The following is a 13,112-nucleotide window of genomic DNA, read 5'->3' on the forward strand; positions in this document are numbered from 1 at the left end:
GAAAAATAGACAAAAATTAGACAATTATTAGAATAAAAGTTAAAGAGCTATAAAATACATTTGGACAGCATAGCACAGATCATTTGGTTTGAGGAGAATTTAATTAGAACTGTTTAACTTCATATTGAGACTTTTGAATGTAGTATCTTGGCCAAGCATTGTTGAGAGTGAGTGTGTTTACATGGACATCAATAAGCTAAAATCTACACTAAAATCTACACATTTAAAGAGTTGAAAATTCAAAATATCATGGCAACAGGCTGCTTTTTGACTTTTCTCAACAACTGTCTAAATAATTGTCTTCGGTAAAATTGCTTTGTTTAGTCAATGTGAATTTGTTTGTTCACTAAATGCTAAAATTCTTGTTGAGAGAACTACTAATTTCTTGTTCAGCCAATTATCAATTCTCAGTATAAGAACTTTCAATTTGTCACCATTTCAATAACTTTTACGTGAAGGTAACTGCAATCTTTGCCTCTGAAAAGAGGTATGTCTTGCAAGGCATGGCAGTGTGCACATTGGCTTGACACAGACACACAATAAACCTCAACCCCTTAACACACAAATCTCAATAACGGTGACAATCAACAAACTGCATTAAGTTAAAAGACTAGCTCCTTACATCACCACATAACAACTGACTAACACTTGCAACAAAAACAACAGTAACACCAAAAATAAAGTCATCAAACAGCACAAAATAAGCCTATAACACTAACCGCATAATTTGTTAATGTTACAATGCATTTTGGGAACTCGCAATCAGCAAAATTGTTCAATATGAAATTGCTCATTCCAAAAACGCTTTTAGGTTAGTTGGGACAACATTTGGGGGAATATTGTTGGTCTGTGTATTTATGTAGATGCAAAGTAATTCTAATTTCATTGTATCTGTGACTCAAAAACCCCATAAGCTAGATACAATGCAATTTCATTTTTTACAGTGTACCAAAAATCTGCTTATTCAAAATGAATATTCACAAATTAAAAATCCTTTATTCAGAAGATAACTGTTCACATGAGACTTGAAAAAATCTGATAATTCTCTGCTTTTGACTTTAAAATATAAACAGGCTTGCACACAATCACTTGCTCATTTCGTATATGCCGATTAGAATGCCAGTAAAGGTGTTTACATGCAACATGAAATCGGGGTAATGGGTAAAAATCTATGTATCACTTTTTCCCTAAACCGTTTATGACCTTACCCTGATTAAGAAACACTGTTTAAGGTGTTCAAATGGTGTGATTTTCTCCCCTTTTCCTCCCAATTTGGAATGCCCAATTCCCAATGTGCTCTAAGTCCTCGTGGTGGCGTAGTGACTCGCCTCAATCCGGGTGGCGGAGGACGAATCACAGCTGCCTCCAGGTCTGAGACCGTCAACCTGCGCATCTTATCATGTGGCTTGTTGAGTGCGTCACCGCGGCATCCACGCACAACCCACTGAGAGCGAACCACATTATAGTGATCACGAGGAGGTTACCCCATGTGACTCTACCCTCCCTAGCAACTGGACCATTTTGGTTGCTTAAGAGACCCGGCTGGAATCACTCAGCACACCCTGGGGTTCGAACTAGCGAACTCCAGGGGTGGTAGCCAGCGTCTATACCACTGAGCTACCCAGCCCCACAAACACTCATTGTTAAGATCTCTTCTGAAACTCTAGAAGACACATGTGTGAGATTACTAGGGTATCTGAGAGCCTGGAGGATTAGGCAAAAAGTTTCCGTTCACTCCTCATTTAGCATTATTGGTGTTTAGGAGAAACAATTGACTCTTAAAGGAGTCTCATTTTTTTTTTTTTTTTTTTTACTATTATTGCACATGGTTTATTGTTGTGAAATCAAGGGAGAGAGTTTAAAGCAAGATGGTTTTAGAGCATGAGCAAGTGAAGAAAGATAGGAGGAATAGAGAGGTGGTGTATACATGGTGTCTTCAGTGGATGGAGGCTAGCGGTAAACAGCAGGTGGGGCGGTGGATTCAGGTTTCCCAGCACAGATGGTAGAGGAGCTTGACTGAGAGAGAAAGTAGGACTTGAGGTGACATGTGATAGGTGCAGTACAGATCTGTGTGTGAGTGGGCTCCTTTAGACCTGATGAGCTTGATAACATGGATCACGCTTGACCCAACCTGGCCTCCTGAACTTCTCCCTCATTCACACACACTGGTTGTCTAAGCATCCTTGCTCCAGCTCAAATGGATGTGCATTAACGTGTCCAAGTGGACAATTTACCCCAATGGGATGAGGATGCAGGGGATGTTAACCACATATCACAGTTTAGTCAGTGTGGTTTCTAAGACTCAAATATGGCTCCTGTTTTAGGAAGTCTCACTTTACTCATCCTTGCTGTCTCTTTTCCCTCTTTTTACCTTCTTCTCCCTCTCTCTGCTCTCGTTCTCTCATTCTCTCTCTCTCCCTCTCCCTCTCCTCTGAGAGCAGTCAAGTCTTTAATAATGTTCTCTCAGAAGTGGGTCACACAGGAGCCCCAGTGGATCACAGGAGCAAAGCATTCTGGGATACAGGGGTGGGTACAAATTGATGTGACACTACAATAACACAATCATCAGCCAACACCCATGGGAAACCACAAAACAACCCCCTATGAACCACCAAGCCCCCCATCACCAATATGTTAATTATTACATGCATGCTCTGGCTTTGTTTAGGGAATTTTTGCCCATCCCAGCGGACCAGCAGGGGAACTGTAATCTTTAATCTCAAGCATTTCCTCCTGCCGCAGCATTTGAAGAAATTACATCCAAATTGCTGTACGTAATTACCAGGATGTGGCCCTCACAGATGCCATTAAGGCTAAACTGCCCTCAGGTCCTTTACAGGCAATGCCCTTGGCCTGTTCTTAAATAGCCCCCAAAAACCAAACAAAGGATCATTTCTGTAACTTTGACCACCCAGTAGCCTTTAATAATCTGGCCAAGTTTGTGATGTTTCATGAATGCCACACAAACCAAACCAAACCTCATCAATCCATGTGTATGAGGATGTGGAACTCAATCATCAAGAGCCCAGAGTTGCTTTTGAGTGATTGTTTCTAGCCTTGCCTGTAAGGCGAGTTGTTTGGGAAAATGTGTCTCTGTCTCATGCTCGCAGGCCCATGCGGCACCATATGGCTAATGGCAAGGCGTACAGCAATTAACAGGCCTGATTAATGGAGAGCAGTCTAATTGCAGACTGGTAATTGTGCCTCTCTCTCAGCACAGGCTCAGCATCAAAACACCTCATAGATGAAGAAGGGGAGAACGAGGAAGACTGAGATGAAAATGGGTTGTTTACTCATTTGAAATATACTCATTTCCTTTTTGGCTGCTTCTGGAAACCTTTTGGTTTGCAACCAAGTAAATACATTTGAGAGCCTTTGCAATACACTTAACAGTCCCTTCCTACTCCAATACAGATATGTACTTCAGATGTGATCTGTGTAATCCTGGAGTGACAGATCAAAGCTTATATATTGAGTCTTTGTAAACACGCATGGGACTAAGTGTTTGTGTCAATACCAATCTTTAAATCAGGGAGTCTATATTGAGATAACAGAAGAGAGATAACAGAAGGTTGAGCATTTGTGAGTGTGTGCGTGAGAAAGGTAGTGAGGGAGAGCAAAAGATTGAAAGAAAAAGGGGGGGGGGGGGGGGGAGCCTTGGCTTGCCTGGACATATTTAATAGTCAAAACTTAAAGCAAGCTGCATTCATTAGCCGTGGAATAACAAGAGGATTCTTATTGAGTAATGAGTTTTTCCTTGTCCTAATTAACCAAGCATGAGTGGGATATTTTTAGTAGAAAACTGTTCAGATGCTCTCCACTTCAACCAAAAATAGATGAGGGCCCATCTCCACAACCCAGTTTTAAGTGCAAGGAATTTATCTTTTGATTTTAATTAAAGGTGCATGGCTTTCTCTCTCACCTTTTTCTGTGGAGCATGAAGTGGATGACCTGGATAGCAGTTCAGTGAGAGAGAAAGACTAGGGCTGCTCTGAACATACAGTTGCCTGCATTAAGGTGCATAACTACATTTCTTATCTCTTGACTCTCCATTTCATATGCTACATCTAAGAGGTGACTTCAAAATGTACTTTCCCATGAGTGTATTTGTATGCTTGTTATGTGTGTGTGAGTGTGAGTGAGTGAGTGTGTGTGTGTGTGTGTGTGTGTGTGTGTGTGTGTGTGTGTGTGTGTGTGTGTGTGTGTGTGTGTGTTTGTTTGTTTGTTTTGAAGGGAAATATAATAAGAACCACCAATCACTGTAACATCAAAACATCAGCCACCACAATTAGAAATGTTGCCTGGCATCTTCTTAGACAAAGCTGAGCTTTGAATTCGAAAGGAACAGTTCTATCTCTGTTAGGAAACAGGCTGCCGTAACTTTATCAGGATCCCGTTTGGGCCTGTGAAAAATTATCTGGGAGTGTCTTGTGTAATAGTGCATCGTAGGTCTAAACTTGAGCTCTGATGCTGTCTTCATGTAAACATACTGCATCTCTTCTAAACAGAAGTAAACAGTGTATTCTATTTTAGACAGACACGTATGATGAATTAAATAATAATGATGTGACCTTTCAGCAGTTTTTTTTAAATAATGTGAATTTATCCTCCCGTGTAGTTCTAATGTTACAACAGGGCTTTCAGTTCGAGTCCTACAGCTGTGTGTTTGAGAGAAAAGCCACGGGCAGCTAGGCAGAAAGCTCAGCCCTGTCAGACCAACGCTGGATCCAGAAGCCTGCAGTCTTGCCAAGACCAGAACCCAGCCAAAGTAAAGCCCTCACAGTCAGCAGGCAGAGCATGGTAGGCACCCAGGTTCAAGAGCTTGATTGTGTAAAACTGAAGGAGGGAGCATGTCGGGAGTGTTCTTTGGGTGTATTGGTGTGTGTGTGTCTTACCTGCACATGATCTCGTGTGTCAGCAGAACCCGGCACATCTCTGGGTTTTTGTCTTGACCTTCGTAGATAATTGCCTGATGGACAAGAGAAGGTAGAAAACGTGCTTAGAGGAAATTGACATACAACATTGTCTCCTTGTGGTGTAAATGTTTTTGCTTAATATTGAGCATCTATGAATTTCCATGACTAATTCTCAGAGCATCTAAATGTTACAATGAGAAGAGTTTGATGTCTGGTTACATAATTTTAATGAAACAAAAAACATCCACAATCCACATATCCGCAGTCTCTCTCACTCGCACACTGCAGCCACTCATATATGATTAATGTGATCAGGTCAGTTTCAGCATCATTGTCTCAGCACACTGATCAGTTGCTCCTAGTACACACTTTGCTTTGAATTTCATAGACATCCTTTCATTTCAGTCAATCAATCCATCACAACTGCCCAGTGCACCCTGGAAAGTCTTGTACAGAGCCACTATAGGCAAGGTGGTCTGTCTCAAGCCCACTTAGGCTCAAAGTGGGTCATTTAATGCCCACTTACCTGCTGCAATGAAAAACAATACCTTACCACCTCACTAAGCGCTCTGAATTTCATTTTGGTTATGAGACATACAAGAACCAATAGCTATTGTTGTCACTGATGCCAAACCTGGTGCGACACGTCTTAGCAGCAAGTTTGAATATATGGATGAAGACTTGGAATATAGTGTATGCGTCGAATGGACTACTTTTGATAGTACTTCTGGTTGTCATTTTTGGAGCTTGACAGCCACTGGTCACTGTCTATATTCATTGAATGAGAAATAGCAGCATGAACATATTGTCTAACATCTACTTTCCATGCAAAAACAAAAGCCACACAGGTTTGGAACGACATGCAGGCAAGTAAATGATGACAGAATTAGCATTTTTGGGTAACTATTCCTTTAACATCCAATCTATTACATCATTGTCACTAATCAACTTATTTGGCAAATTATTTTAACTCTACTTGTTATCCTGTTTGTGACACCAGCTAATTACACGTGTATTAGCATTGTACACACTAGCATTGCATGTTACGCATGTATTAGCATTGTACGCACTAGCATTGCATGCTATTGGCAACATTCGGCTCTATCATTCATTGTTCTTTTTTAATTAAAAGCAGACATAGTGAATCAAAAGAAATGTGTGCTGTGTGTGTTGCACTATGCAGATTACTGTCTTATAATGTCATAGAGGACCACCCTTGCCAGAGTGCCCACCCTTCACAGGCATCTGGCTAATAATAGCAACACAAAACATTATTGTTCAGCAAAACACTCATATGACTAAAAGACAAAACAGTTTGTGAGGTGAAAACAGAAAAAAAGAGATAAAGGAGGAGGAAGCGGTAAAATGTTTAATGATTGGTTGCTCTAAAGAAGTGTCGTACTCCAGCTAGTGTGAAATAACCCTCTCAGAAAGATGAGGGGTATGTGTTTGTGTGTGCGAGTGAGCTGCCATAAGCCTGCATCTGTGAGTGTCTGACTCGGTGCATGTGTATGCATTCACACATGTATTTGTGCATTAGCATGTGTGTTTATGTGTGCGGCAAGCAGTTGGGCTGCCAGATTGGAGCATAGCAAGCCATCTGGCCAGGCTAACATTTCATCCAAAAACCTCAGCTTTGTTTCCATCCGCCAACTCCACACAAGATGTCCCCAACAGCCGTGAATCAGTGACTCTACTCAAAACATTCACACACTGCAGCCTATTAACAGGCTGCTCTCTGTTCCACACACACACTTTTAAACACAGAAACATGTTTGCCATGAATCACTCACTTTCGTTCTGAGAACACACATATATATGCCACCCATGGCAACTGAATACACAGAGAAAATAGAAGACGGCTCTAATGAGAAATTGTTTCCATCACAAGTGTGCAATCTTTTTTCAATTACACAAAAACACTTGTTTGAAAACAAGTTTTGTAAGTGAAGCAACACATACTCCCCCCAATGGCCAAAAAACTAGGCAGAAGAAAGTTCATTCAAATGTGAATTTTTTTTTTTTTTTTATTTATTGTCATGTCATAGCAGTGGCTAGAGAACATTGGTGATCAGGGGCATTTTTTGATTTGTTTGGTTTCACATTGTGGAAATGATGGTCAAGGTCTTCTAAAAGCATGCAAGCATGCATCACTGTCTGAGCCTAGAGCCTCGACCCACAGGCGTTCTAAGAGGAAAAGAGAGGCAAAGAGAGCAGTTCAGGCCATCCAAAGACGTCCTCTGCACCACCACACATTCATTTCAGACTGGCTATATATCACACAAAATCCCTTGCAAACAGACTCGGAATAACTCTATGCACTGAACAGTGTAAGTGACTGGAAAAACTCATTGGTGTGTTTATTTTTATTTATTTTTTTGAGTGTGCGTGTGTGTGTGTTTTGTCTTTATGCTAGTAAACGTTATTGGTCAGCCTTTTCTGTAGCCCATGATGTCACTTCCTATCATGTCCAATATCATCAATTTTAATTGCCAAGTTGCTTTAAAGAAGACAGTGAAGTCCTTGCATGAAGATTATGGTCTACAGTATTTTTTATGATTTTTTTTTCTTTGCCACAAATATGCAAACAAACACATTATCCTTGTTTATAAGTAGACTTGATCATTTGGGCCTCAAAGCTTGTGCCTAAATATTTGCAAATGAGTAGCACTAAGCCTTTATGTGGCCTGGCACAGAGCGGCTATTCATGTCCTATCTGACATCACCAAGGTCTCCAAACAGCTCCTGATTACAGGAAATATCTAATATAGGAGATTTGTGTCACTTTGTTGCATGTTGTATACTTTGGGGAGTGTTTTTGGGAAACACACCCTTTCCCGTAATTAATGGGAAAAATAAGTATGCAAGCAACCAATCCAGAGAGAGCGGCACTGATGTGAACAGGCGAGACCTCCCTCTTTCCTGCACAAACTTATGTAAGAATCTGCATGAAGCTTACAGTAGCTCTGAAAACACACACACATACACACAGCAACAGGCGAAGCTACAGCCTGAGTTACCTGCCAGTTCCAGCCCAGCACTTTCTGAACAAAGCTCTCCTTAAGGAGGGCCACGGCACCCATGAAACATGCATGGCACGGCACGCTGAAGTGTATGTGTGAAGCTTTCATTAGGACCTGATGCAACTTTTAATGCATATTTTATATTGCACAAACTGCCCCTCAAATCTGATTTGAGAGCTGCCAGTGGTACTTTGAACTGACAGCCACATCTGAAGCATGTAAACAATGCACTGTAAATACATGAAAACACATTTCCCTTTTTGTTACCATCACACTAGTGTGTCAGCGCTGTGTGTGCGTGCATTAGGGCTGTGTGTGTGATTTGCTTTTGTTCCCTGTTTCAGCTGTTGAGGGAAACAGTTAGATAGACGGATAAAGAGAGAGAGAGAGAGAGAGAGAGAGAGAGAGAGAGTGAGTGAGAGAGAGTCTTTTACTGCACAGTCTTCATCAGATCTGTCACAAGCTCATGTGTTGATCACAGATACGGCCTGTCAGCTTGACACCCTGCTCAAACTCTCCTCGCCTCTCTCCTCTACACCCCGCTCAAATCGTTCCCACAGGCGAACTGAGAGAGCATGTATGGGTTCATTATGTGTGTGTGTGCTCTGAATGCTTGCACAGAGAGCATTTGAGAGGCATTGGCATATTAGAATATATCAGTTTTCATATGTATGTTTTAGATCTGTTTTTTTTATTTATTTTTTTTTATGTTTAACCTAAACTATTCATTTTGAAGCGATGTTGATTCTTGCAGTCCTCGCCCAGATGGTTTGATTGTCTCTAATTAAGAGATTATTGGTTATTTTCAATTATATTTTTAAGGAATATTTAAACATTTCCACTTAATCATTATCAGTTCTAGTGGGTTTACAGATAAAGTAAAACATAGCCCAAAACAAAGATGAGTTCACATATTGTAGTGGATAGCAAATTGTGGAAATAACATTGTTACATTAAGTGAAGTGAATCTGACAAGTGTTTGATAAAATGGGTTAAATTAGTTATTGGTTATCAGACACTTAAAATAATGAGTATCTATTTTTATTTCATTATTTTGAAACAATATTGATCCTTGCATCCCTCTTCCAGGTGGTTTGATTGTCTTTAATATAGAGATAAACCGATAATCAGTTTGGCCGATATTTTTTACCAATATTTCCACTGAATCGTATTGGTTCCACTGAATTGGTTTTTATCGGGTTTACCGATTAAATTAAACGTAGCTCAAAACAAAGATGAACTCACATAGTGGAAGGCAAATAATGGAAATTCATAGTTTTCGATAGTTTTAAAATTTGAAGTTACATGAATTAATTGAAGAGCCTTGGACAAGTGTATATAGAGCTGTTCAGGTTCTAGTCCACAAACCCGGACGAGAATTCGATATGGGTTCCCTCAGGATTTTCCTATGGGTTTTTAGAATGGCAGTTTTGGATTTCAAAGTAAAATACAGTCTGTTGTAAGCATTACTTGGACGTTTTGTTCTGCAACATAAATTACACATACCTCAAATGTGAATTTTAAAGCCGTATTGAAGAAACATACGTACTTAAAAAAAAAAAAAATAATTAAAAAAACAGCAGCTTCAAAATTCATGTTTTTTTTGGGTATGACTGTATGTAATTTATGTTGTAGAACAAAACATCCAAGTATCTTCAATTAATGTTTACCACAGACTTAATTTTCCTCTTAAATCCAAAACTCCAATTACAAAACCCCATAGGAAAATCCAGAAAACCCATGATGAATTAGACTTCTGGGTTCGCCTACAAACTGATGTTATGGCTTAACAGCTCTATTGCCAATAAAATGAATTACTTGTTGATTATGCACACAAGGCCAAAGTATACTTAGTTTTTATTTCACGTGTCCATTATATCTCACGCACAGTTATTTTGTCAGCAACACAGTCCGCGCCTTTGCACTTTGTCAGCACATGCACTTGCCACTGACTGTACTAAAGAGTATCACAAAATAGCCATAGTGTGCATGCTTCAAATGTATCTGCATGTGCTCGTAATCAAAATAATATTCTTTGAAAGGTTGAGCTCTCGACCATATGCGAGATGGAACGGCACGCCAAAAAACAAAGTATACCTCAGCCAGTAGTCTCGTACAGCAGGCTGTTCACCTTCAGAGGTGAGTAATGAATGATTTGGTTATTAAAATTAAATAATAAAACAATACTTATAAAGCAGTTTTGCATATTGGATATCGAACACTTATAATCAGTATTGTATCGGTCATACAGAAAGCAATATCGGTTGATCTCTACTATAACAGGCTTACGTGTGTACAGAAGCTCTCAGTAGCTAACTGTGTGGTCAGGCGACTGGACTTCACTGCCTTACTAAGTGCTAAAGAGAAGTGTGTGTTGAACAGCTCTATAAACCTGCTCATCAAACCTCACGCCTGAAGCTGCCAAAGCTAGCACATGCTGAGTGGAGGGGCGCTCTTAGCCTCTCTGTACAGAGTTATGGGGCTTTAATGGGAAATCTTAAACACATTGTGAGCACTCCTCGGCATATGTAGGCTGACTGCTCACCGCAGAGTGGTTTTGGACCGGGTTTTCTGAAAAGCATTTAACACTTTGTCATAACCTAAGCTGTGTTTCACGCTGAAATGGAAGAGAAAAACACGCTGCAGTCAAAACTACAACAAGAGCAGAGAGCAAGAAGAGGGGCCCTGTGCCAGAAAAAGGGCTCAGTGCCAGTTTGTCTTCATGACACGAATACAAGAGGTATTGTATGTAAATGTGGGAAATGGTATATCTGATAAAAGGATTCTGGGAAACATAGTGAAATAATCATTTGTTGCTTAGAAACTTGACTAGTACCCAATAACATACAAAAATTACCATGGTTTTTACCATGTTTACCATGGTAATACTATTGTATTCTCTACAGTATCAAGGACTACCATGGTAATACCACAGTATGTGAAAATGGTAAATATTCAGTACCAAGCATATTTCAAAGTACCATGGTATTACCATTTGACACCATCACTGTACTTTTTTGTAAGGAAAAAGTACCAGTATATTATGCTAGCGTGTTGACTTGGCTGTCAGACTCTGCACACACACAATCCCTCTCTCTCGTTCATTCAGAACCACCGCATCATTAACAGGTATGGCAGGGCCATTTGCCACAGAAATAGCCAGTAAATCAGTCAGAAATATATGTGCATGTAGGAGACAACCCTGGGGAGATAAACGGCTCCTTTTTATTGAGACACTCAGTGAAAGGCTGAGCCAGGGCCAGTCCCCCTGGCCACTGTATTTACCTCAGGGGTGTCAGAGAACAGTCTCTCTCCCTCAGCACAACGCTCCTGCCTTTCACCCACATACATAAATCTGTCTTGCTACATGCCAGCCAAACCGCTAAGCGAAGTGAGGGTAAAAACCAGCATCAGTAACAGCACCTAGCTTTGTAGCACTTAAACAGTCATGCAAAGAAATTATAAACCATTATACAAAAATAAATAAATAAATAAATTAAATAAAATACACAATACAGAAAGAGTTCGTCCAAGCATAGACATGCTATGGATTGTCGTGCCAACTGTAATGTCCAAGTATTTGTAGAAGGAATTCGGGAATGGAATTCCTGCTTTTGGTCATTACAAAAAGTACAAAAAGAGTGAAAACTTTAGATATTTATTCTATTATATATAAAAGCATTGCACTCTATATACAAAGCCAAGCAGATACTCTTCTAATTGACAAATTAAAAAATCAACCGAGTTTTAGAAAAAAAAAAAACATTATATATAGTATTGTATAAATGATGGTATATATATGTTTTTTTATGTTTTGTTATTATTTATTTACAATATTACAATAGGGTAAGTGTGCTGGCTTGTAAATCACATGTGTTCAGAGCATTCCCAAAAAAATAGACATATTTACATTTGAATTATATTTCTTAAATTGCCACTTATTTCACATTGCTAATTATTTTTTAGAAGACTAAATACTTTAGATATGTAGTCTATTATAAATAAAAGCATTACACTCTATATACAAAGTAAAGCAGATATTCTACTAATTGACAAATTGAAAATTAATTGAGTTTAAAAAAAATAAACTATTTAATATACAGTATATACATGCGTGCACACACACACACACACACACATATAAATATACAGCTTTTCAACAAGCACACACATACAGTATACACCACACACATGAGGCAGCACAAAATTGGGTAAGCATGCAGGCTTGTAAATCACATGATACAAGTGTTCAGAGCATTCACAGACTCACACAGTCTGTCACAGCTCTGACACGGCACCGCGCCTGCTAATTACCTGATATCATACACACTTCACCCTGCTATCACAGCCTGGGGGCACACACTCACACCTACTCACATGTGTGCAGACACTGTGATATAAAACATCTAATAGAAAAACAGCTAGTGAGAAATGCAATAAATGTTTGTTATTAATCAAATTATGTTATTTTTCATGTCTCAGTATTAATGTTTACCAATGTATTCTAGATATTGTTATTTTTCTCTCTTCTTTCTGTCCTTTTTAATCTTACAACCAATAAAGGGTTTACTTATAAATATTAAACACATTATCATATTGACTGTCAATGGCTTCTTGACTCTCAGCTGTAAGAGACTTTTGGATACACTTCCTTGTCTTCAAAATACAACATTTAGAGAGAGAGAGAGAGAGAGAGAGATGAGATAAGATGATAGAGAAAGTGAGGGGAAGAGTGCAGAAAAGAGAAAAGGGGGAAAGGAAAGGGAAAAGCACCCATGGAATTCAGAGGTTTCTTTAACTGCCCTGTGTAGTTTTTTCATATCAGAGTTTTCAATGATTAATGTTCAAATCCCGCATTTAATGCAACAAGCTATGACTATCCACAAACATGTCTGTGTGAAACTCTTTCAAATTAACATTTGTTCCCACAACACATTACAAATACAGTAGATCTATTAGTGTAGCATAAGAGATTCACAAAAAAAAAATAAATAAATAAATAAATAAATTCACATGTCGATGCTCACCTGGTCAAACCACTAAAAAATTGGTATAACCTAAAAGCCAGGTTGACTCAGTCATATTAAATTATATTTTAATAATAAATAAATAAATAAAAACAGTTCATTTAGATGTACCACATGAAGCACATTTTTAAGTTACCTAACAAAAC

General features: G+C 39.1%; 1 protein-coding gene across 4 annotated transcripts in view; it reads right to left on the minus strand.

Annotated features, from left to right (window-relative positions):
- Window positions 1-13,112, minus strand: part of LOC127418018 (transcription factor COE1-A) — a 161,420-nt gene that overhangs the window by 144,309 nt on the left and 3,999 nt on the right. For all 4 annotated transcript variants that reach the window (XM_051658330.1, XM_051658329.1, XM_051658327.1 and 1 more), the window contains exon 5: window positions 4,896-4,969. In XM_051658330.1, the coding sequence (XP_051514290.1) occupies window positions 4,896-4,969 (74 nt within the window). The remainder of the gene's footprint in view (window positions 1-4,895; window positions 4,970-13,112) is intronic.

Source organism: Myxocyprinus asiaticus, chromosome 27 (assembly GCF_019703515.2).
Source record: "Myxocyprinus asiaticus isolate MX2 ecotype Aquarium Trade chromosome 27, UBuf_Myxa_2, whole genome shotgun sequence".
Lineage (NCBI taxonomy): Eukaryota > Metazoa > Chordata > Actinopteri > Cypriniformes > Catostomidae > Myxocyprinus > Myxocyprinus asiaticus.